At 49.3% G+C, this 26735-nt stretch overlaps 1 protein-coding gene across 6 annotated transcripts in view; it reads right to left on the bottom strand.

Moving 5' to 3' along the window:
• LOC140396252 (voltage-dependent calcium channel subunit alpha-2/delta-4-like) overlaps nt 1–26735 on the bottom strand; it is an 820155-nt gene that overhangs the window by 545293 nt on the left and 248127 nt on the right. For all 6 annotated transcript variants that reach the window (XM_072484603.1, XM_072484602.1, XM_072484604.1 and 3 more), the window contains 2 exons: nt 24333–24446; nt 5144–5222 (listed from right to left, as the gene is read on the bottom strand). In XM_072484603.1, coding sequence (XP_072340704.1) covers nt 5144–5222; nt 24333–24446 — 193 coding nt within the window. The remainder of the gene's footprint in view (nt 1–5143; nt 5223–24332; nt 24447–26735) is intronic.

Raw genomic sequence — 26735 nt, forward strand, 5'->3', positions numbered from 1 at the left:
CTGCTCAATGAAAAATGCAGGGACAGTGCTAACTTGGACCACTTGCCCAATGTTACATGTGTTTTCACCACCTTTTTATTTGCACTTTTATTTTTTGCTCTAGCAGAGGCAGGAGAGATTGTTTTGGTAGGTTAATGTTTTACGTTATTAGTGTTTAGCATTTATAAATATGTTCAAAATGCAAATAAAGTGAAAGGAAGATATATATATTTTTTAACTTTGGTTTGTCATGAGACCGTTAATTCCATTAAAAGGATACTTTACTGTATAAAGTGAGTCTGGAGTCACAGAAAGTGAAAAAAAGATTTCTTCAAACTTTGGTTTGTCATGAGGATGTTAATTCTATTAAAGAAATTATAATGGATAGAATGCGGTGATCACTCGCTAATGAGTATGATTGTCCACTTAAGATACTATGTGTTAATGGTCACGGGTATTGTGGGTCATTGTGTGACTGTTGAGCCCGGTCCTAGAGCCGCATCATCTATCACTCATAGGGCAGCACGGTGGCGCAGTGGTTAGCACAGCTGCCTCACGGCGCCGAGGTCCCAGGTTTGATTCTGGCTCTGGATCATTGTCTGTGTGGAGTTTGCACATTCTCCCCGTGTTTGCGTGGGTTTCCCCCCACAACCCAAAGATGTGCAGGGTAGGTGGATTGGCCACGCTAAACTGCCCCAAATTGGAAAAAAATGAATTGGGTCCTCTAAATTATATATTTTTTAAATCTATCACTCATTTGGCTTAAGTTTCCAAAAGGTTGGATTGGTCCTTGGACACTCGGTCATGGGTATTCCTTTCTCAGGCTCCTTTTCCACACCTCCTCTTGCCTTCGGGTGTTCTCAAAGAATTGTGACCCTTTAATCAAGAGGTTTTTCCAAGTAGATCTCTTCTGAACATAGGTTTCCAAGCATTGATGTCTATGTTCCATTTCTTGAAGTAAACTTTTAAGGTGTCTTTGAAGAGATCCCTTTCTCCTCCTCTTGTTTGGGATCCTTTCTTGAGCTGGATGGAGAAGATTTGCTTTGGCAGTCGAGACTCTGACATCCGAAGCACATGGGTGGCTCTGCGGAGGTGATTTCGGATAATCATGGCCTCGATATGGTGCTATTGACTCTTTCAAAGACACTAATGTCAACATGCCAGTTCTCCTAGCTGATTCAGAGCTGAAGTACATTTGGATTTTGCAATGTATTTTAAGCTGTGTTGTTTAACTGTCTCCCTGATGTAATGCTCATCCTTACAAACCTCAGTGATGACTTCAAAGTTTAATGCCTTAATTGACATATACAAGCCTCTTGTAAGTTAATGTGAACTATCTCTCTGACAGGTATCAATTACCTAAGAGTGTACTGCCAAAGGACATCCCAAAATGATGTTAGAGGAGATTTGTGCCAGGACACTGCGCTTCAGCAGCTGCTGCTTTCGGGCTTTGAGCTTGTAACATTAACAATGTCAAAACCTCCCCCTTATACCTCTCGACACAGCCGTTGTGTTTATGCGGGGAAATATATTTTATTGACCATTGTGTTTAAGTGAAAATATTCAAGAAATTTGTAAAAGTTGAGGTAGTTTAATGCCATTGTTCAGCTGACAAAGTTAAATGTCAACTGCTTTCAAAATTTCCTATTTATAAAATTTTTTTTGTTAACAAATGTTTTACATTAAACTTTACAAGCTTGTACAAAGTCTTACTGAAACATCAAAACACAACGGGCGGGATTCTCACCGGCATGATTCTCCTTTTTGCCAGCGCCCAGGGGTTTCCCAACGGCGTGTGGCTGCCCCACAATGTGAAATCCCATTGACCGGTCGGCCTAACGGAGAATCCCGCCGGCGGGTCGAGGCTGAAAAGTGGCATGGCGCGGCGGAGAATCTAGCCCAACATTTTATTATGAGATTATTATAAATGAATAATATAATTGAAGTAAACAAGGCAGAAACAAAATAACATGGGTAAAATGGTGGCCCACCGATTTGCACTGCTGTCTCACAACACCAGGGACCCCTGTTCAATTGGGTCCTTGGTTGAATGTGTGGTGTTGCACATTCTCCATGTGTCTGCATGGATTTCCCAGAATTCCTATAGTACAGAAGGAGGCCATTTGGCCCATCGAGTCAGCACCGTGAAAGAATACCCTACCTAGGCCCACACCCCTGGTCTATCCCCGGAACCTGTTCATCCCTGGACACCAAGGGGCAACTTAGTATGGACATTCCACCTAGCCTGAACATATTTGGACTTTTCGAGCAAACCAGAGCACCTAGAGGAAACCCATGCAGACACTGGGAAAACGAACAAAGTTCACACAGACCAGAATTGAACCCGGGTCCTTGCCGCTGTGAGGCAGCAGTGCTAACCACTGTGCCACCGTGCTGCTGCCATTTCCTCCAGGTTTCCTCCACAGTCAAAAGATGTGCAGGTTAGGGGGATTGGCCTTGATAGATTGCCCCTTAGTTGCCCCTTAGTGTCCAAAGGTTAGGTAGGGTTACAGGGGATAGGGCGGGGGCGTGGGCCTTGGTAGGATTTTCTTTCGGAGCAGGCACGATGGGCCAAATGGATTTCCTCTACACTGTTGTGATTCTATAGACACTAATAAAAAAAAATCATGCACTGTATTCTCCCAAAATGGGACTATGGCCCCATGCCGGCGTAAAAACGGTGGAGTTTTACTCCAGAAATTCTGATGACCAAGTTAAGCTAATTCAATGCCCTGCAGGGGACTAGCAGGGACCCGGAGAAAATCTCGCAGCTTCAGCTGCGGATATGGGCTCACGCACTTCCGGTTTGGAGTCCGCGCATGCGCATGACATCGGCCTCCAGCGGCCGCGCCGAGCTCCACGCCGAACTCAGACCACGGGGCCACACACAGAAAGGAGATCCCCTCCCGATCGGCCGCGCACCCGGGCATCTAACCGCGCGGATCTAATCCCCAGGTGCCCAGAAGCACCCCCCACTCCACCCCGGTGTCCAAACCTCCGCCCCCGACCAGGCCAGCCGCAGACTGAATCCGCAGCCGCCACGCCAGCATCCCGCCCGGCAATAGGTGGTTAGTTCCACGCCGTCGGGAACTCGACCGGTCAGAAGCGGAGGATTGCTGGGCAGGCATCTGTCAATGAGCCCCCAGCCACGTGGCGTATTCCGCGGTCACGGCAATTTTCGGGTCATGGAGAATCGTCGAACTGGCGCCAGACCCGATTACGGCGTGAAAGTGGATTTCCGCCCCCGCGCTGGCCACAAATTCGACGTGGGGCTGCGGAGAATCCAGCCCCATATGTTACAAGGCTGCAGAAACAGCAATGAAATAATGACCAAATTGGGCGATACGGTAGCACAGTGGTTAGCACTGTTGCTTCACAGCGTCAGGGACTCAGGTTCGCCTCCCGGCTTGGGTCACTATCTGTGCGGATTCTGCACGTTCTCCCCATGTCTGTGTGGGTTTCTACCGGGTGCTCTGGTTTCCTCCCACAGTCCAAAGACGTGCAGGTTAGGTGGATTGGCCATGATAAATTGCCCTCTTTTTTTGGTGTGGCTCCCTGGTCCGAGTCTGCCATGGAGCACGGCGCGGCCACTTGTTAGCCCGAATGATGTGCTGGTTAGGTGAATTGGACATTCTGAATTCTTCCCTCAGTGTACCTGAACAGGTGCCGGAATGTGGTGACTAGGGGATTTTCACAGTAGCTTCATTGCAGTGTTAATGTAAGCCTACTTGTGACACCAATAAAGATTATTACAGCAAAAAGTCCTGGGACGCTTTCAACATCTGATGACCATAATTTAAATTAAAATATTCAAACACTTTTAATCATGCCACACAAAAAGTTATATAATAATATAGTGCAGGTTTAAATAGTTTCACAGATTTAAAACAAATAACCAAACCAATTTTCACTTATAAATAATCACCTTTAATCATAAATAGTAAAACTAAAAATTAATTTAAAAGAATCAGTCGCAACAATGTCTGTATAAAAGAAAGAGCAAAAACAACTGTTTAAAATACGTCTATATACCTTTAAAACACCTGTTGTCTGCTGTTTAAATGTTGGCTCTCAATTGGCATTCCCAAGCTGGCCCCATCAGAATGTGGCAGGGCTGCACTCCTGCATCGTGCTGGAGCTGTGCAGACCAGGGCACTGGAGGCTCGAGGCTGCCGCACCAAGAGGAAGATTGGACACGATAGCCAAGCGCAGGTAAGTGCGTATTATTTCTCTTTTAAAATTGGCAGCTGTGGCTTCCGGCACTAGCCGGAAGTTAAGGGTCAATGTGATATACTGACAAGGAAGATCCCAGTTTGATTTCTTTCCACAAAATTAGCTGGGCTGAGCACATGCAAAGGGTAGAACTGCAGCCTTCACTGTCTATATGGCTAAGCACCCTATCCGGTGGTGAATTAACCACTAATAAGCAGAAACATTTCCAATTATTTCCCATTGTTGTGTTCACACAACTTCCATATAATACCTGTACATTTTCAACTGAAACAAAACATCAATTTAATGGATATATAAATTTGTGTATGTTCGCAGGGCTCAAAATGAACAGAAGAAATAGTTTTGTAGGGAACAAGCTGGGAGCATATACCAGGATACCGTTCACCCTCAGCCCATGAAACTATGCTTCTTAAACTTGACAAACAGAAAATCAGAGACTGACTGGTTCCAAGGGCACTGAACCAGAAAACACCAGCAGAACAAAAGTGGAAATTTGGGTCCTTTTTTCACTGATTTTACAGTACAGACACGTTTAGACACGTTATAAATTCCAATGGCCAGCTTCTTGAACACAGCTGAAGGACTTGCTCAGTAATTTCAAAGGGCAGTTAAGAGTCATCCTCCTTGCCCTGAATCTGGTGTCACATATAGGCCAGATCGGGTAAAGGCAGCATATTTCCTTCCTAAAGGATATTAGTGAACCAGTTGGATTTTTACATCAACCCAGTGGCTTGATGGTTACCATTACCTTCACCAGATTTTTATTTCTGATTCATTTAATTAATTGCATTCAAATTCCAAGCTGCCATGGTGAGGTTTGAACTCATGTCTCCGAATCACTAATCTAAGGCTCCGCATTACTAATCCAGTAAAGTAAGCTCTATGCTACACACTCTCTACAAAAGTAGCTGCTTAAAGACAAGTTTCTTACCTTTGTTGTTACATGCTATCCATTTAACATATTCTGCAAATGTAACCTCCCGACCAATCAGATATGTAAACACACGCACCTGTCAAGAGATAATTAAGCTTAGTGACTTTAATTGGTTGCAAAGTACTTTAAGTTAAAAGACAAGAGGTTTGTTTGGTGTTGATCCTGCCATTGCAGGTCTAAATAGATCAAAAAGGTAATGGTTAATTCCTAGTCCATCATTTAATAAGTCAAGCTTGTTCTGCTAATCCATTAACTTCCTATTGATTTTTCTCCATCAGGAGAAGATTCATCAGTTGCCACCTACCTGATGGTCTGACCAGCCTTCTATTGATTCAGGGTACAAGGTCTATGTGCACCAAAATGGCGTACAAATAGACTACTTCTTGATCATGTCCTTTAATTTGGCATCAAATTAAAAATATTATAAAATAAATGGTGTCATGGGCCAAGGTATAAAAACTCCAAAGTGTATTATGGAGTCCACCTGACCTACAACCTTTATGGTGAATTTGGCTAGGATGAGCACAAGAGCCTTCCTTGCAGGTATTATTCAACAGACTTCTGCGGCGCTTTTAATCAAAAAATCAAGCTTTATTCTAAGAACTTAGTTAACATTTGTATAAACACACCAGTAAGAATTCTTATCAATTATAAACAAAAAGACCCCACACAGCTACAGTAATCTGTGTATGACCCCTAATGAATTCCCCGTTAACTGTTCCAATTCAATAACAAAATCCAAGTAAAATGAAGATATAGAGGCAGGACAAAAAAAACTTCTGTTCTCTGTCTGAGTCCACAGCAGCTAAATGTGAAAGCGAAACCAAAAATCTCCCAGCCACAGCTCAGCTCCACCCACACAATGACATCACTGAAGCCATGTGATAAGACAAAAACCTTTCTTAAACGGACGCTCACATGACAATGGAGAAATGTATATAATTTCATCTTTTCAGATAAGAAATAAAGGCTACAACATGCTGCAGTCGGCATCAAATACTGGAATTGTACGGCTAGTTTAATGCATGAATCCACTCTCCTCTGATGACCTTGGCATTGTTGGGTAAGTGAAAAAGTGGCAAATTTTATAACTTCCTTCAACTAAGAAACTCTCGGCCTCAGCCTTATATTATTCATGGACTCTACAATATCAAGCCCTATTCTGGGCTCTGCATTGCAAATATAGTGGGTTTTGCAAACCAATCCTGGATTCCACATTGCACTGACCTATGTATGAATATTATGCATGTGAATTGCAATCTATGCTTCAGAACAAATTGGCTGGAATTTTCTGATCCTGCCCGCTGCAGGACTGGAAATTCCCACCTGAAGTCAACGGACCTTTGGTTGGTCTGTCAAATTTTCACTCCCGCCACAGATGGGACCAGAAAATTATCAGAAAAAAAAACTGCGCAAAAAACAACACGTATATTTACACATGAACATCTTCATAACAACTGTGGCCTTGATTCCGCCCACCCCTCCTTTAACCGACATACATATTTTACATTCCCCAATATGGCCATGACACATACTTACACTTGCATATATATACATTTTGGTTTGGGCCTTAGTTTGCCATTGGACCAGTCCCTTGTGACTTTGTCCCTCCTGCTCGTACCTCATGTTCATTTTTGTTTGCCTTCATGCCCCGCTCAGCCACCCCCTCCCTCCACCCCCCTCTCCTTTCCTTTTTCCTCTCTGCCCCATGGCTCGCCCCTATCTCCCCGCAAAACACCCCGTACCGATACAAGAATCGGCATAGTATTGAGTCTAGGATCAATATAATGTATAAACATTTAAGACCATAAGATACAGGAGCAGAATTAGGCCATTCGGCCCATCGAGTCTGCTCCGCCATTCAATCATGGCTGATATATTTCTCACCCCATTCTCCTGCCTTCTCTCCATAACCGCTGATCCCCTTATTAATATCCAGGCTTGGGCTGACAAGTGGCAAGTTACATTCGCGCCACACAAGTGCCAGGCAATGACTATCTCCTACAAGAGCGGATCTAACCATTACCCCTTGACATTCAATGGCATTACCATCATTAAATCCCCCAAATCAACATACCATTGATCAGAAACTGACGTGGACCAGCCATGTGACTACTCTGACTACCAGGGCAGGTCAAAGGATAGGAATCCTATGACGAGGAACTCACCTCCTGCCCCTCCAAGTCTGTCCACCATCTACAAGGCACCAATCAGGAGTGTAATGGAATACTCTCTACTTGCCTGGATGTGTGCAGCTCCAACAACACTCAAGAAGCTAGACACCATCCGGGACAAAGCAGCCCACTTGATTGCTCCTCCTTCCACAAGCATTCACACCCTTCACCCACCGATGAACAGTGGCAGCCGTGTGTACCATCTACAAGATGCACTGCAGTAACTCACCAAGGTTGCTTAGACGGCACCTTCCAAACCCACTACCACTACCATCTAGAAGGACAAGAGAAGCAGATACCCGAGAACCCCACCACCTGGAGGTTTCCCCTCCAAATCACTCACCACCCTGACTTGGAAATACATCACCATTCCTTCACTGTCGCTGGAGCAAAGTCCTGGTACTCCCTTCCTACCAGCATAGTGGATGTACCTACACCTCAAGGACTGCAGCGGTTCAAGAAGGCAACTCACCATCACCTTCTGAAGGACAACTAAGGATGGGCAAAAAGTGCTGGCCTAACCAGTGACACCCACATCCCGTAAATGAATTTAAATAAAAGCAAGAACTTATCTATCTTTGCCTTATAGACACTCAGTAACTTGGCCTCCATATCATTCTGCGGCAATGAGTTCACAGATTCACCACCCTCTAGCTGAAGAAATTCCTCCTCATCTTTGTTCAGCTTAATAAAATTGGCTATCAGCTGCACATTATATTGGCCCTAGATCCAGCAATATACCTTTACATCTGCTCCAAACTTCTACTCAGCTATGAGACAACCCAGGCTCAGCCACTATACTGACTACAGGGTTCACATTTTACGTACACTTGGCTTAACATTGCATCACCTTCATGCTCGCCATGAGAAGGACCCTGAGCTTTGTCAAAATGATTGCATACTATAAACAACCCTTCCCTCGGCATATACTAACCCAGGCCTCAAAAGTCACTAAACATCAAACATCACATTTAATATTTGGCTGCTCCCGGCTCAGTATCACACCAATACTCGACCTGTGCATTCAAACATTGGGTTTAATAACATGCTGGGAATTCTACAAAATCTAGAATGGAAAGTCTACCAATTCTGGGCTTGACATTTCACCAACCCTGGACTCGACATTATTCTGACCGAGACTGAACATCATATCAGGTGTTATGTCAATGCTGGACACATCATCATAATGAGTATTTCTTTCATTCACGGGATTTGGGTGTTGCAAGCCAGGCCAGCATTTATTTCTCATCCTTAAATCCCCTTCAAAACAAGGTGGTGAGCCACCTTCTTGAATTGCTGCAGTCCATGTGGTGTAGGTACAGCCACAGTGCTTTTTGGAAGAGAGTTCCAGGATTTGGATTCAGTATAGTGGAGGAAAGGCGAGAGAGTTTCAAGTCAGGATGGTGTGTGGTTTGGATTGGAACTTGCATGTGAAAATGTTTATTCAATGTGGCAAAGGTCGCAGTTTTGAAAAGTGCTGTTGAAGGAGTGATCTTGATGAGTTATTGCAGTACACCTGTAGAATGGATACACGACTGCCACTGTGCATAAGTGGTGGATGGAGTGAATATTTAAGGCGGTGGATGGGGTGCCAATCAAGCGAGCTGCTTTATCCTGAGTGTTGTTGGAGCTGCACTCATTCAGGGAAGTGGAGAGTATTCCATCACCCTGACTTGCGTTTTGTAGAAGTGGACAGGCTTCCTGCATTCCTTCTTTACATTCCTGCAGAATTCTCAGCGTCTCTGACCTACTCTTCTCGCCACTGTATTTTTATGGCTGGTCCAGTTCAGTTTGTGGTCAATTGTTGGTAGTGGAGGATTCAGTATTGGTCATGCCATTGAATATCAAGAAAAAATTATTAGATTCTCTCTTGTTGGAGATGGTCACTGCTTGGCACTTGTGTCCCAAGCTTGAATATTGTCCAGGGCTTTTATGCATCTGGTCGCGATCTGCTTCAGTATCTGAGGAGTTGCAAACGGTGCTGCGCCTTGTTCAAGCATCAGCAAACAGCCCCATTTCTGATCTTATGACTGAAGGATGGTCATTGATGAAGCACCTGAAAATGGTTGGGCCTAGGACACTATCCTGAAAAATTTCTGTAGAGTCTCCTGGGACTGAGATGATAAACCCCCACAACCACAACCATCTTCTTTTTTGCTAGATATGACTCCAACCAGTGGAGAGCTTTTCCTCTAGTTCCCACTAACTTCAGTTTTTCGAGGGTTCCTTGTTGCCACATTTAGTCAAATGCTGCCATGATGTCAATGACAGTCATTCTCATTTCACCTCTTGATTTCAGCTCTTTTGTTCATGTTTGGATCAAGGCTGTAATGAGGTCAGGAGCTGAGTAGCCCTGGCAGAACCCAAACAGAGCATCAGTGAGCAGGTATTGCTAAGTAAATGTACTTGATAGCAATGTTGATGACACTTTCGAGATAATCGAGAGTAGACTAACGGGACAGAAATTGGTCAGGTTGGATTTGTCCGTCACACCTAGGCAATTTTCCACATTTCCGGGTAGATGCCAGTGTTGTAGTTGTACTGCTTGGCACAGCTAGTTCTGGAGCATAAGTTTTCAGTAATCTTGCCAGAATGTTGTCAAGGCCCATAGCCTTTGCAGTATCCAGTGCCTTCAGCCCTAACTTGGTATCACGTAAAGTGAATAGAATTGGCTGAAACTAACATCTGTGATGCTGTGGACCTCAGGAGGAGGTCAAAACATATCGTCCAGCCGGTACCTCTGGCTGAAGCTAGTTGAAAATGCTTCAGCGTGTCAAGAAATTAATGAAAACTAGAATTGTCTGCAGACTCAGATGAATACAGGGTAGACTAGAGAGTTTTAAATTGATTATTTACATGCTAGTGCAGAAGTACCAGATTCAGTACAAATTTCCACGATCAGATTAGAGGTCACTGACTTGCAAAGTTAGTAAGAAAGAATTTTGCTGACTTTTTCCCATGCTCATAGTACGGATTTCTTGATTTCAGAAAATATTGTTCAGCCTGGTTGGTGGATGATAGATCAAATTCTGTCTGTAAAAGGAATTATTCCCTATAAAGCTCAAGATTTCAGTAGATGCATACCATTGGTCAATTTGGAGTATAAGGTCACTAAGGCAGTTTGAGTGCTGCCTATTGATCCTTGCAGTGAATGAAATGATCTGACCACGGATATAAGCTTTAAATGCTTCTCAAATAGTGGATTTAATTACATCAGGGGTTGTATTGATGTCAAAGAAGAAATCAATCTTTGAGGAGAAAAATTTAATAAATTCTTCATCAGAGAGAAGAATAGGATCAAAATGGCAAATACATTGATTGAAAGGGCACTTTTTCAGGAAAGCTCAGTTTCATTGATAGTGGGGCATGGTCAAATATAACAAAATATGCTATGACATTCACAGGAGACTAAGGGCAAAATAAGTTTATGATCCAAAAGAAAGTAATCTATTCTTGAATAAGACTGATGAACTGGAGAGGAAAAAGAAAAATCAGAAGGCAAAAGAAAACGCCAAATTTTTGTGACCTTGTAGACTTGTAAAAAGGAATTAATAGCAGAAGCAGATCTAGCAAAAGAATGTGAACAGGTTTGAGGGCAGTCAAGAGAAGGATTTAAAATGCAACTCAAGTCCCCACACAGAACAGATGATGATTGTACAATCATCACGGGGCAACATGGTAGCCTTGTGGATAGCACAATTGCTTCACAGCTCCAGGGTCCCAGGTTCGATTCCGGCTTGGGTCACTGTCTGTGCGGAGTCTGTACATCCTCCCCGTGTGTGCGTGGGTTTCCTCCGGGTGCTCCGGTTTCCTCCCACAGTCCAAAGATGTGCAGGTTAGGTGGATTGGCCATGATAAATTGCCCTTAGTGTCCAAAATTGCCCTTAGTGTTGGGTGGGGTTACTGAGTTATGGGGATAGGGTGGCGGTGTAGACCTTGGGTAGGGTGCTCTTTCCAAGAGCCGGTGCAGACTCGATGGGCTGAATGGCCTCCTTCTGCACTGTAAATTCTATGATAATCTAGGCAGACAAAAATTAGTAAAAATCTACTGGAATTCTTTGGAGGTGTAACCTGTAGAGTTGACCAGGGAGAACCAGGGATGTGGTTTATTTAGACTTTCAGAAGGCTTTTGATAAGGTCTCACATAGCAGATTACTATGTAAAGTCAAAATGCATGGGATTGTGGGCAGTGTCTTGAGATGGATAGAAAGCTAGTTAGCAGACAGGAAATAAAGAGTTGGAACAAATGGGGGCGTCATTCTCCGACCCCCCAGTGGGTCGGAGAATGGCCGTTGGCCGCCGTGAATCCCACCCCTGCCGGTTGCCGAAGTCTCCGGCACCGGATATTCGGCAGGGGTGGGAATCGGGCCGTGCCGGTTGGCGGGCCCCCCTGCTGGATTCTCCGGCCCGGATGGGCCGAAGTCCCGCCGATAAATTGCCTGTCCCGCCGGCGTGGATTAAACCACCTTTTGAACGGCGGGACAAGGCGGCGTGGGCGGGCTCCGGGGTCCTGTGGGGGGCGCGGGGCGATCTGACCCCGGGGGGTGCCCCCACGGTGGCCTGGCCCATGATCGGGGCCCACCGATCCGCGGGCAGGCCTGTGCCGTGGGGGCACTCTTTCCCTTCCGCCTCCACCACGGTCTCCACCATGGCGGAGGCGGAAGAGACTCCCTCCACTGCGCATGCGCGGGAAACTGTCAGCGGCCGCTGACGCTCCCGTGCATGCGCCGCCCCGAGATGTCATTTCCGCGCCAGCTGGCGGGGCAACAAAGGCCGTTTCCGCCAGCTGGCGGGGTGGAAATTCCTCCGGCATCGGCCTAGCCCCTCAATGTTGGGGCTCGGCTCCCAAAGATGCGGAGCATTCCGCACCTTTGGGGCGGCGCGATGCCCGTCTGATTGGCACTGTTTTGGGCGCCAGTAGGCGGACATCGCGCCGTTTCGGGAGAATTTTGCCCTGGGTCTTTTTTTGATTGGCAGACAGTGATTAGTGGGGTACCGCAGAGTTGTGTGCTAGGACTCCAACTGTTCACGTTATGTATTGATGACTTAGATGAGACAACTAAATATATTATCTCCAAATTTGCAGATGGTATAAAGTTGGGTAGGAGGGTGAGCTGTGAGGAGGCTGCAGGGATGTTTCAGCATGATTTGCTCAGGCTGAGTGAGTGGGCATATGCATGGCAGATGCAGTAAAATGTGGATAAATGTGAGTTTACAAACTTCAGTAGCAAAAACAGGAAGGCAGATTATTATTTGAATGGGTGTAAATCGTGTGAGGTGGATACTCAGAGATGCCTTGGTGTCCTCGTGCATCAGTCGCTGAAATTAAGTGCTCAGGTATAGCAGGCAGTAAAGAAGGCAAATGGTATGTTGGCCTTCATAACGAGAGGATTTGATATCAGAATAGGGATGTTATACCACAATTGTATAGGCCATCGGTGAGGCCACACCTGGAGTATTGGGTACAGTTTTGGTGTCCTCATCTGAGGAAGGATGTTCTTGCTATGGAGGGAGTGCAGCGAAGGTTTACCAGGCTGATTCCTGGGATGGCAGGACAGTCATAGGAGGAGAAACTAAGTCGGTTAGAATTATATTCATTGGAGTTTAGAAGAGTGGGAGGGGATCTCATAGAAATTTGCAAAATTCTAACACGTGGATTCAGAAAGAATGTTCATGATGGTGGGGGGGGGGGGGGGGGGGGGGGTATAGAACTAGGGGTCATAGTTTGAGGATAAGGGGTGAACCTTTTAGAACTGAGGAGAAATTCCTTCACCCAGAGAATGGTGAATTTGTGGAGTTCACTACCACAGAAAATAGTTGAGGCCTAAACATTGTGAGATTTTAAGAAGGAATTAGATATAGCACTTGGGACGAAAGGGACCAAGGGATATGGGGGGAAGGCGGGATCAGGGTATTGAATTTAATGATCAGCCAGTATCATAATGAATGGTAGTGCAGGTTCGAAGGGCCAAATGGCCTCCTCCTGCTTCTATTTTCTATGCATGTTTCTATGTAAATTGAGCATCATCCCAATGTTATGCACACAGGTTGGCCAGAATTATTTGTTTACTAAATAAGAAAAATACAATCACATTGGAACCATGAGGATCTGCTATTATGTGTGAAGAAACAAATGGAATATTTTTATGAATCAAACTTGTAACACCCCATGATTTAGAGTGACATTTGGACTGAAAGACCTGCCCCACCCACTCTCTAACTGGGTCTAAAATAGTCTACATTGGGCAAATTGGTCTCTTGAAGAAAAAAAAAATTAGCATTACACTTCTGCAGGTAAGAAAATACCTCACTGTGTTTCACAGGGTGATTCAACCCTTTTATGTTCCAACACATAAAATTTGTAGAAACTTTGGACATATTAGACAAAACATTCTTGGGTGTCATTACACAATAATGGAAAATGATCCAACTGACCAAATTGAAGCAACCAAATAGAAACCAATCACAAACTGACAACCACTGCTTCATGAGCAGCCAAAGAAAGAAAAAGATAGGAGAGATAAGAGAAAAGGAACAAACAGAGAAATGTCCCCAACACCAGCCTTCCCCCAAACAAAAGGCTGCATCCACCCTTCCTCATCTAAAGCTAGATGCAAACATAGTCATCTTCAGGTTAACCCAAAAGAACTTTGGTCCAAAACCCCATCTAGAGCAAAATAAATCACAAGTATCATCCTCAGCTCCAAATACCAAATAGCCCAGTAATAACATAAAAAATTGCCATACTGAAACTGATATCACAATTAGCAACATCATAATCAGAGTCCTTCAAGCTTCGCAGTCGATGCTAATATTGTATTACCATCAATCGTTCAACATTAGTAATACGCTGTGGACAGCAGTGGGAGGGAAAACAAAAGCCTGAAAAAGAGAAAAAGACATTTCCTTCAGCTGAAATCCGATGGAATGTCAGCAGCCTGTCAAATAGATCAATTAATCAACCAAGAGCCATGTTTCGCGTAATACAGGCATGGATTCTACTCCACTCGCCGCCAGTAGTAGCCCGATGCGGTGGAGAATACACATCAGCCGTTTCGAAATTCCGGTCCCACAGCAGCAGCGAGCTACACGGCCCACACCAGCATGTCATTTGAACCCATTTGTATCTGATTAACAGGCTGGATATCTGAAGCAGGATTCTCCGATTCTGAGGCGATGTACTCACGCTGGCGTGGGAAAAGTGGCGTTTTACGCAATGTCCTGAGGCCGTCAATATGTACGCCGCTTTGGAGGGGGCGGAGCATCGCGAAAGCAGCGCAGAAACCCGATTCGGTCGGGAACTTTGACTCTCCGGCCGATTGCCAAACGCGTTTTCGGCGTTGGCGACTGGAGAATCTAGCCCCTGATTATCCATGCCTCCGTGATGCTCCAGCCCTCTTGGCTGCAATTCATGCGGGCATAGATTTAAAAAAAAATAAGTTTAGAGTTCCCAATTATTTTTTCTCCAATTAAGGGGCAATTTAGCGTGGCCAATCCACCTAACCTGCACATCTTTGGGTTGTGGGAGTGAAACTCCCGCAGGCATGGGGAGAATGTGCAAACTGCACACAGACAGTGACCCAGGGCCGGGATTCAAACCCAGGTCCTCAGCTCCGCAGTCCCAGTGCTAACCACTGCACCACATGCCGGCCTGATGCGAGCATGGATTGATACTAGTATTTTTAAGCATGGCCCTGATGGGGTGAACCTCGCGGTGGGTTAAGGGGCTAAGAATTAAACGTTGGTGCCCCCAAAGTCCATCAGAGGGCCCCCTCCCCCGACAATGCAAATCTTCAAGGACCTGATGGATTGTGGGTTGTGTAGGCCAATATCCTGATTAAATGTGGATGCCAAGATATTGGCGAAGGTGCTGGCGGCAATTATGGAGGGGTGCCTCCCGAAGGTGATAGGAGAGGATGAGACAGGATTTGTGAAGGGCAGGCAGCTGTTCTCAAATGTTAGACGGTTGTTAAATGTGATCATGACCCCGACCGAGGGGAAGGAGATGGAGGTCGTGGTGACACTAGATGCAGAGAACGTGTTCGACTGGGTAGAATGGGGTATTTGATGGCGGTTCTAGAGAGTTTTGGAATTGGGCCGAGGCTTACGGCGTGGGTACGGCTGATCTATAGGGAGCCGATGGTGAGTGATTGCACGAACAACATGAGTTTGGGTACTTTGCTCTGCATCGGGATACGAGGCAGGGGTGTCCTATGTCCCCCCCCCTGATGTTTGCATTATTGATAGAACCACTGGCCATCGCTCTAAGGAGTTTGGGGTTGTGGAGGGGGATAGTGAGAGGGGAGATGGGACATAGAGTATCCTTGTACATGGACGATTTACTGCTGTATATCTCAGAGCCGAGTATGTCGGTGGGGAATATAATGGGGCTGCTCCAAACCTAGAGAAGAGTGAGCATTTTATGGTGTCCCAGCCAGGATTGGGGGCGTGAATGGGGGGCTGCCATTTTGTAGGGCGGCAACCCACTTCAGGCCTCAGGGGGTGCAGATGGCACGTGACTGGGGAGTCCCCGTAGGTATAATTTTACATGTTTGGTGGGGAGGGTGAAGGCCGACTTGGCAAGGTGGTGCAACAGCCCTCTGTTGTTGGCGGGCCAGGTGCTGGCAGTTAAAATTTAATGCTACCGCGATTTTTATTGTTGTTTCAGTACCTGCCGCTCTTACTACCCAAGTCTTTTTTAAGAATGAGGACAAGGTGGTCACCTCGTTGGGGGGGGAGGAGGGGGGTGTAAAGTAGCCAGGGTTAGGAAGGTGGTCCTGCAGCGAGGGCGACAGGAGGTGGGGGCTGGGCCGCCCAGATTTATTACTGGACGGCGAAAGCTGAGAAGGTGCGGGGTTGGGTCATGGGGGGAAGGGCGGCGGGCGGGGTGGGGGGGTGGGGGGAGGGGGGAGCGGGGGGGAGTCCCAGTGGGTCAAGATGAAAGAAGGCTCGTGCAGGGGGCCGAAGCTGAGGGTGCTGCCAACTGTGCCGCTCCCGATGGCCCCGGGCAAGTATTCAGGGAGTCCGGTGGTGGTGGCAACATTGACGATCTGGGGGTAGTTTGGATTACACTTTAAGCTGGGGGCCGGGTCAGAGGAATGCCGATTAGGGGGAATCATGGGTTCAAGCCAGGGAGGCTGGATGTGAGGTTTCGGAGATGGGAGTAGAGGGGGATTAAGGTAATGAAAGATCCGTCCCTGGGGGTACGATTGCGAGGCTGGAGGAATTGGGGGAGAAGTATACGTTGATGCAGGAGGAAGGGATCAGGTACCTTCAAGTCTGAGACTTGGCGAGAAAGGCGTTCCCAACCTTCCCGAAAACGTTGGCCCTCTCTCTTTTGGAGGCGGCACTGTCGGCAGGGGAGTTGGAGAGGCGGGTGGTGTTGGTGATCTATGGGAAGGTTTTGGAGGATAGGGTGTCCATGGAGCAGATTAAGGCTAAGTGTGAGGAAAATGGTGCAAGGTGGTGCGAAGGGTGAATGCCTCAACCTCATACGAGAGGCTGGGGCTGTGGATAGGGCGCACCTCACAAAAGCGAGGATGAGTCGGCTCTGTGGGGGTGTGGGGGTGGTGTGGGGGTGGTGTGGGGGTGGTGTGGGGGGTGGTGTTGGGGGTGGGTTGGGGGTGGGGTGTGGGGCTGGTGTGGGAGTGGTGTGGGGGTGGTGTGGGAGTGGCGTGGGGGTGGTGTGGGAGTGGTGTGGGGTGGTGTGGGAGTGGTGTGGGGGTGGTGTGGGGATGGCGTGGGGCTGGTGTGGGAGTGGCGTGGGGGTGGTGTGGGGGTGCTGTGGGGGGGGTGGGGGTGCTGTGGGGGAGGTGTGGTGGTGGTGTGGGGGTACTGTGGGGGGGGTGGGGGTGCTGTGGGGGTGGTGTGGGGTGGTGTTGGGGGTGGTGTGGGGGTGGTATGGGAGTAGTGTGGGGGTGGTGTTGGGGGTGGTGTTGGGGGTGGTGTTGGGGGTGGTGTTGGGGGTGATGTGGGGTGGTGATGTGGTGTGGTGTTGGGGGTGGTGTTGAGGATGGTGTTGGGGGTGGTGTGGGGTGGTGTGGGGGTGCTGTGGGGATGGTGTGGGAGTAGTGTTGGGGGTGGTGTGGGGGTGGTGTGGGGGTGGTGTGGGGGTGGTGCTGGGGGTGGTGTGGGGATGGCGTGGGGCTGGTGTGGGAGTGGCGTGGGGGTGGTGTGGGGGTGCTGTGGGGGGGGTGGGGGTGCTGTGGGGGAGGTGTGGTGGTGGTGTGGGGGTACTGTGGGGGGGGTGGGGGTGCTGTGGGGGTGGTGTGGGGTGGTGTTGGGGGTGGTGTGGGGGTGGTATGGGAGTAGTGTGGGGGTGGTGTTGGGGGTGGTGTTGGGGGTGGTGTTGGGGGTGGTGTTGGGGGTGATGTGGGGTGGTGATGTGGTGTGGTGTTGGGGGTGGTGTTGAGGATGGTGTTGGGGGTGGTGTGGGGTGGTGTGGGGGTGCTGTGGGGATGGTGTGGGAGTAGTGTTGGGGGTGGTGTGGGGGTGGTGTGGGGGTGGTGTGGGGGTGGTGCTGGGGGTGGTGTGGGGGTGGTGTTGGGGGTGGTGTGGGGGTGGTGCTGGGGGTGGTGCTGGGGGTGGTGCTGGGGGTGGTGTGGGGGTGGTGTTGGGGATGGTGTGGGGGTGGTGTTGGGGGTGGCGTGGTAGTGGTGTGAGGGTGGTGTGGGTGTGGTGTGGGGGTGGTGTGGGGATGGTGTGGGGGTACTGTGGGGGGGTGGGGGTGCTGTGGGGTGGGTGTGGTGGTGGTGTGGTGGTGGTATGGGAGTAGTATGGGGGTGGTGTTGGGGGTGGTGTTGGGGGTGGTGTGGGGGTGGTGTGGGGGTGGTGTTGAGGGTGGTGTTGAGGGTGGTGTTGGGGGTGGTGTGGGGGTGCTGTGGGGTGGTGGGGGTGCTGTTGGGGAGGTGTGGGGGAGGTGTGGGGGTGGTGTGGGGACGGTGTGGGGGTGGTGTGGGGGTGGTGTTGGGGGTGGTGTGGGGGTGGTGTTGTGGGTGGTGTTGAGGGTGGTGTTGGGGATGGTGTGGGGGTGCTGTGGGGGTGCTGTGGGGGGGTGGGGGTGCTGTGGGGAGGTTTGGGGGTGGTGTGGGGATGGTGTGGGAGTGGTGTTGGGGGTGGTGTGGGGGTGGTGTGGGGAGGTGTGGGGGAGGTGTGGGGGTGGTGTGGGCATGGTGTGGGAGTGGTGTGGGGGTGGTGTTGGGGGTGGTGTGGGGGTGCTGTGGGAGGGTGGGGGTGCTGTGGGGAGGTGTGGGGGTGGTGTGGGGATGGTGTGGGAGTGGTGTTGGGGGTGGTGTGGGAGTGGTGTGGGGGTGCTGTGGGGGATGGGGGTGCTGTGGGGGTGGTGTGGGAGTGGTGTGGGGGTGGTGTGGGGGTGCTGTGGGGTGCTGTGGGGGGGTGGGGGTGCTGTGGGGGAGGTGTGGGGGTGGTTTTGGGGGTGGTGTGGGGGTGGTGTTGGGGGTGGTGTGGGGGTGGTGTGGGGGTGGTGTTGGGGGTGGTGTTGGGGGTGGTGTGGGGGTGGTGTTGGGGGTGGTGTGGGGGTGGTGTGGGGGTGGTGTGGGAGTGCTGTGGGGGAGGTGTGGGGGTGCTGTGGGGGAGGTGTGGGGGTGGTTTTGGGGGTGGTGTGGGGGTGGTGTTGGGGGTGGTGTTGGGGGTGGTGTGGGGGTGGTGTGGGTTTGCTGTGAGGGTGCTGTGGGGGGGTGGGGGTGCTGTGGGGGAGGTGTAGGGGTGGTGTTGGGGGTGGTGTTGGGGGTGGTGTAGGGGGTGGTGTGGGAGTGCTGTGGGGGTGGTGTGGGGATGCTGTGGGGGTGGTGTGGGGATGCTGTGGGAGTGGTGTTGGGGGTGGTGTGGGAGTGGTGTTGGGGGTGCTGTGGGGGAGGTGTGGGGGTGGTGTTGGGGGTGGTGTTGGGGGTGGTGTAGGGGGTGCTGTGGGGGTGCTGTGGGGATGCTGTGGGGGGGTGGGGGTGCTGTGGGGGAGGTGTGGGGGTGGTTTTGGGGGTGGTGTGGGGTTGGTGTTGGGGGTGGTGTGGGGGTAGTGTGGGTTTGCTGTGAGGGTGCTGTGGGGGGGTGGGGGTGCTGTGGGGGAGGTGTGGGGGTGGCGTTGGGGGTGGTGTAGGGGGTGGTGTGGGGGTGGTGTGGGAGTGCTGTGGGGGAGGTGTGGGGGTGGTGTGGGGATGCTGTGGGAGTGGTGTTGGGGGTGGTGTGGGAGTGGTGTTGGGGGTGGTGTTGGGGGTGGTGTGGGAGTGGTGTGGGGGTGGTGTTGGGGGTGGTGTTGGGGGTGGTGTTGGGGGTGGTGTGGGGGTGGTGTTGGGGGTGGTGTGGGAGTGGTGTGGGGGTGGTGTTGGGGGTGGTGTGGGGATGGGGTCTCACTTCCTCGCCCGCGGCTGATCACCACCTCGGCGACCTCCCTTTCCTCCGGTGCGCCGACCATGTCCAGGACCCTCTGCTCTGCCATGCTGAGGGGCTGCAGGTCCGGTGGTCCCCCTCCTGTCTTCTCCCGCTCCCAGCGGTTGTATGCGGCCTTCCCCTCGAGGGGGTGAGGGTTGGGGGGGGGGGGGGGGCGTTACTCTCAAGGCCACAGTGTGCCTACTCACCCTGGCAACCCTGAGTATGATGTGCAGTTTTTCACGGCAGTGCTGACCGGTCCGGGCAGTGTTGCTCACAGCGCTGACGGCTGTTGCCACCTGCGCCCAGTCACGACGAGCGGCGGCAGCTGGCAGCCTCCTTCCCGGGCCGAGTTACAAGATCATCCTCTTCTCCTCCACCGCGTCCAAGAGGGTCATCAGTTCAGCATTGGTAAACCTCAGGGCTGCTCTTCTTGCTGCCATCTTGTTGGCTGGGATGGTGTGTGTGGGGAGTGAAGTGTGTATACGCGGCTGCAGCTTGTCAGTCTTCAATCGCGGAACCGGTGAATCTGGCACCGTTGCTGCAGCAGGAGAACATAGGGCGGGTTCTCCATCCCAGGACGGCCGCAATGTGTTTCCTGATGGGACGGAGAATCAGGCATCAAGGGAAAATTGGGATCGGCGCCTGACGCTGATCCGAACATGATGCTCCGACCCCGCACTGACGGTGTGAAGGAGAGTCACGATGCTCGCCAGTAGGGGGTATCAATAAATGCAAATGGACACCTGTAATATGGGGAACCCGCAAGGGACCCCTGCATTAGGGGGACACCCCAGGAACCCCTGAAATTAGGGGTCCCCTGTAATAGGGGACCTTCTGTCTAAAGGAACCCCTCCACAGACCCCACCCCACCCACCGACACCTCCCAACATACCAGTTCCCCCCCCCCAATAAAAGGGACCCCTGTCTGGAAGCTAGACAGCAGTCCAGCCAAATGCAGTGAGAACCATTATAGCTGTAATACTTACTTTGCAGCTCCACGTGTCCATTCTTCAAAGGAGAGCAGCTGTGCCTGCCTCTGATTCCCACAGATCCATTAGTTGCAAGCCATTCATAGCTTTCCAGTAATGGTCTGTGATCAACAGCTTGTAAAAACAATCCGCAACTTTTATTCATTCATATCCTTTCACTCTTCAATGGCCTAAGTGGTGAAACCCCAATGTTTGTGAACATTAGGCACATCAAAGAGATGTAAGCGCTAAGTGCATCAAATCACTAAAGCTGTGTGTGGTGGGGAAGGTGGGGGGTGTCTGTGTAGACCGTTCCTGAGGTAGGGGGTTCCCATTGGGGGGGAGTAATTACAGGGGTCCCTGTGGGTGTCCCCCGATTAGAGGGGTCCCTTGGGCAGGAGGGTCGGGTCAGCCCAGTACTTGTGAGTAGGGTAGATACCCAGGCAATCTGGAGGTGGCGGGCTGCTGTACGGTTGGGGGGAATGTGTCAGGGCCAATTTGCAGTGTGGGAGGGTGGCTGGCTGCAGGACGTTGCTATCGGGCCACCTTCTAAAGATGGCTGTCCGATAGTGGTATTCCCTGGGAATACCTTGTATTCCACACCATGCATAAATTTGCATGGCATGGAACACTGAATTGCATCCCGCTTTATGACCGCAAGGGTATCGTAAAACTGGTGCAATTCAACTCAGCAGAAGAATATGGGGCGGGATTCTCCGTTTCCTGACGTCGAGTTTGTAATCGGCGATTGGGCGGAGAATCCATTTTTACGACCGAATCGGGGGCGGCGCTGTTTTACGCAGCTTCCGCATGTTCCGCCCTGTCCAAAACGGCATCATCGCGGTGCACACTGCACGCCGTTGAGACGGCCTCAGGGTGTCACCTGAAGGCCCTCCCCAGTGCATCAACCCCGATGGGCCATGTTCCCGACTGTGCGGGGACATGTGGTCTCAGCGGTCGGGAACCCGGGGCGGGATTCTCTGATCTTGAGGCTAAGTGTTGACGCCGTCGTAAACGCGACGGCGTCAACAGGCCCCCAGGATCAGCTATTACAAGCCCTATAGGAGGCCAGCATGGCACTGGAGCGATCCACGCCACTCCAGCTGCCGATACCTGCCTCAAATGGAAGCCGCGACCAGATATTGCCGGATTTTTACATATCCCTGAAACTCATGGCCATGCACTCTGGTGGACACCATTAAGATGTAGGCAATAGGCAGAACAAGGCACTTTGACCTTCCTCCAGGTACACCACCTCCTCAATGAGTCATGCCAGGGCCCTCAGACAGCCACAGGGAGGATGAACAACAGCCTGACACCCCGAGGGCCACCTCTCAGGACATTCTGAGGGTGTGCTGATATTATGAACTCTCTTTGCCTGTGACCCCCATCCACTGCACTTCGGAGTCTGTGTGTGACCCAAACATCTTGTGGAATACTAACAACACCCCCCTCATTTTCTGTTTGAGGGTCTGCATGCATCCCAACCTATTCATACTGGCTACCCCTTCAAGCCCCTTGTCTGTTAGCATTTCAGTCACCCTTGTCAGGCTCCAGCCTCCCACCCTTGATCTACCCCCTGCCTCCCATCATTCCCCCTCTCCTCCACTACCTTGCAAAATCTTCCTGCCCCTCTGCCTTGCATCTTGCCCCCTTCTCCCCCATATCCCTTCCATAACCTATACACTCATCCTCCAACAAAGCCCTATCCACCCCTTCCCTGGTTAACATGCTGGTTTCTGAATGTCCAGGCCTGTGGTACCCTTTTGGAAAACGGTGACACCGAAATACTGGTCAGAGCACCGTTGTCTGAGCACCGTTGCACAGTAGTGTCCTTGTGACTATGGAGGCAAGCACTTGCAGCAGTGTGGCTTATGGAAGTTAGACTATCAGCGTTGCACTCACCTTGACATCTTGAGTGAAGTGAGGTCGGAAGTGTGCATGCCACCCTTTTTCAAACGCAATTTTCCACTGATGTGACACAAGATTGGACGGAGGCACTTGATTCCGGCGAGAAACTAATTTAATGAGCATTCATGAGATGATACTCAGCGGGATATCCAACCACCATTAACCGACATCGGGGAAATCCCAAACTATTTCTACGCGGATTGTGTGACTTTTTCCCTCCACGGGATTCTCCACTCCCAGCTGCCATGAAATCATCCACGGGCGGGATGGGAGAATTTTGCCCTCTGTCTCTTTACTCCCTTGCTGCCTTTGCTCCATCTTTTTCTCATGCATGCTGCTTCATTTGCAACTGAATTTCAGCCATCTCAATCTGTGTTGCACCTGGGTCAGCCTTTCTACTTTCAATTCTGAACACTGCACTATTTATTGCATCAAATATCTCTGCTTTTTTCCCCCTGTTTTCGGCTCTAACTTCAATTTAGAATCATAGAATCCCGACAGTACATTCAGCCATTCAGCCCATCGAGCCTGCACTGACCCTCTGAAAGAGCGTCCTACCTAGGCTCGCTTCCCTGCCCTATCCCTGTAACCCACCTAACCGAAGGAACACTAAGGGTAATTTAGCATGGCCAATCCACCTAATCTACACACATTTGGACTGTGGGAGGAAACGGGAGCATCCAGAGGAAACCCATGCAGACATGGGGAGAACGTGCAAACTCCACACAGTCATCCAAGGATGGACTTGAACATGGGTCCCTGGCACTCTGAGGCAACAGTGCTACCCACTGTTCCACCGTGCCGGCCCAATTCTGTTGCTAATTCTACTTACATTAGTTATTTGTTACTCATCACTCAAGGACAAATATTCTTGCCCCCAAAAAGTTAACAGCTGACACAGACATCCTGCTGTTCATTAAATGTCGTAACATTCACCCTGAACTGCTATTACCTAACCTTGGCCAAGTCCCTCTACCTCCATCATAATCTGTATGGAGTTTTCACTTTCTCCCCGTGTCTGCGTGGGTTTCCTCCGGGTGCCCCGGTTTCGTCCCACAGTCCAAAGATCTGCAGGTTAGGTGGATTTGCCATGCTAAATTGCCCCTTAAGTGTCCAAAATGTTAGGTTGAGTTACAGGGAGAGGGTGGAGGCGTGGACTTAAGTAAGGTGGTCTTTCCAAGAGCTGGTGCAGACTCGATGGGCCTCCTTCTGCACTGTCGGGGTTGTGTGATGATTCTATGATAATCTATGAATTCATGATGCTGTTGCAGGCCCATATGATTTAAGTGGAAACCTGTAACACGTTTCTTTATTTTACAATCCAAAACCCAGGTATTTACGAAAAGAATGAAACCACAAAGATTGCTCAGAAAACATACTTAAAACAGAACCATGCCTACAATATACTCATTCTTATAATTAAGTTCTTGTTGACCCTTTTTTTAACTGTTTATTTCCTGGGTAACTTGATCACATGACATTCACTCCTTGAGAAAACGAGTTCTTAAATAGGCCATCACCAAAATAAAATATAGGTTTTCTCCCAAAGCACATGGGCGATCACAGCAATAAAAGCAATTTCTCTCATCTCCACCATTGGAGGGGAATTAACTATTTTGACCCAGTTCTGCATCTTCACCATCTCTATGTTGGTATACATGAGAGCCCTACTGGCTTCTGTATTTGTCTGATCATGTTTGTCCTTAAATTAATACAGCATAATGTCATTCAAATTGTTTATGCACATACCTTGCAGTCAGGCCAATTGTATTGCTCAAATACTGATTCATACTCCTCAACTGCACCATCTGTGATCAGCATGATGGCTTGGTTACACAGGCTGCCTTGTCCTGTCTCATTAAACTAACAGAAGGAATATAAATATCAGTAGGCGGACCAAGAATAAAACAGAGATATTCAAAGAGCAGAAAACAACACTGGGTACATAAAGTAAGTATAAATTATGTTTCCATAAAATCATAAATAATTTCAGAATAATTGCAATGTGTAAATTAATTCTGCATATGCGACAAAGTAAGTGTTCCAGTTGATTGTGCAGCATAGAAGTAGGGAGACATCATAGCGTCAGCATTGTATCACACAAGATTTCTCATATGTTCTGCTGAAAGAAAATGGCATGTTAATGCTGAACATGTCCTACCTAAGGGCAGATGTCAAAGGGTGGCATAAGGGACATGGGTGGAGGTTCCACCATAGTACAACCATTAGAAAGCGGCTCTTTGATATGTGTGGAAGAGTCTGGTGCGTGGATTACTCCCCGTTTGCAGTCGGTGTGTCAGTATCAGGATGCCGATCCTGGCACCAGCTATGTTAAATAGGACAGGAATCCCACTCTCTTCCCTAATGAGGCCAATTGAAGTATTTAAAAAGCTCATTCTGAGCTTTCTGGTGGAGGAGGGGGGAATTCTGAAGGGGGGAAATGGGTTTCAGGATACGTCTGTTGCAGATCATCTGAAAGGGGCAGGTACAGCGCAAATTGTGGCTACCACAGGGCATCACCCTCGCCCCATGAGAGTCAGCAGGAGAAAGGGGGACTTGACATTTGGTAAAGAGATCCTCTCAGCTCTGCAAAAGTGGCAAGGAGAGTGGGAACTCAGAATTCAGACACGAAATGTGGTTGTCACCCTCCCTGGCATTGCAGGGGCAGAAAAGTAGAGACAAGACAGACAATCACAATCGGATGGCCACCTTACCAAAAGGAAGACTGTATCTGACATTGGGGGATTTAAATATCAAATTTTGGTCCCAGTGCCAAAGAAGGGAAACACCCTTCACGCCAAAGGGAGAACCCTGGGCATTATGAGGGAAGTGGGGGTAGCGGTGCAGCCATTGTGATGAATGGAGGATTTTAGGAAATTGGATTCTAAATATTGGGGCATTTTAAGGGTTAAAAGCTTGGGATTATAGTGTGTTTGACTGCACTGGCCATGTTTGTTGAAAAAAGAATCCTGTTTTGCAGGTGCTGGGATGTTTTAGGAGTCAGAAGGTGAAATTGACCAGAGGAATTTCAGTCTGGGCTAATGCACTGTGGTTTGTCTGGGGAAAATCCCTGGGGAGTTAATGTGCTTTCAGCCTGAAAGAGTTTAGTTTGTATTCATAATCAAGTTTTGTTTTAAAAATACCAAATCCCTATTTCTTCATGTAATCAATCCTGGAGCAAATTATTCTTTCTGAACAGTCTTTTAAAATATACTAAAATATTGGGATTTCAGTCCAGTATCCTAGTCACTGTTGGGGTCTGGTCTGGGATCGTAATACCATACCCTCAAAACCTATTGACAAAGATGGAGCAACCTGGAGATGACTAGATGCAGTGCAGCAGATTGAAACTCCCCATGCAAATGGCCACAGAAGTAATTGACCATGTACCGAAGACTTTGCACCTTACACTGTTTGTCACATCCTGCATGTGGCCATCAAAGTCATCGGGCCTTTGAACTTCATCCCTCCTGGCTCCTTCCAAGGATGAGTTGTGGATCTTAGTGGCATCTATCAAATGGTTGCACGCTACATCTCACTAGTCAGTGGTGTCCTCTTTGCCAGAGCTGAACAGTGCATTTATTTCATGATGAGGGGCAAAGGATTTCTCTGCCATCGCTGAATTCCCCAGTTTCAAGGCAGCAACGAATGCACCCTTGTGACCATCAAAGCACCCAGCAACTGACCAGTGAGATTCATCATCAGGAAGAGCTTCCACTCTTTCAATCCAAATAATCTGTGGTCACAAGAAGAGATTCCTCCATGTGTATGTTCCATGTGTATGCTCAAAGAGGACATCACTGACTAGTGAGATGCTCACTTTACGAGCAGCTGCCAAGAATCCCTCACCTTCTGGCAGCCTAGGCTGTTTCATGCCTTCACTCCAACCTCCAAAGTGTGTGGGTGAATCTCTGGGGCAAGAGTTATCCCCTCGGAGATGTGGCTATTCACCTTTCTACAAGCTCCAGACAGAGGTACAGAGGTGATGCAACCAACGCCACCTACTCAGTAGGGCAGCCATCAAGCAGGTCACGCGGCTTCTGAAGAAGGTGTTCCGGTGCCTGGGCCAGATGGGTGTCACTGTCTGATAACCTCCTGCAAAAGTCTCTGTGATTGTGGTGGTCTATTGCACTCTCCCTAATATGGCTCTCC

The sequence above is a fragment of the Scyliorhinus torazame genome, chromosome 19 (assembly GCF_047496885.1).
Source record: "Scyliorhinus torazame isolate Kashiwa2021f chromosome 19, sScyTor2.1, whole genome shotgun sequence".
Lineage (NCBI taxonomy): Eukaryota > Metazoa > Chordata > Chondrichthyes > Carcharhiniformes > Scyliorhinidae > Scyliorhinus > Scyliorhinus torazame.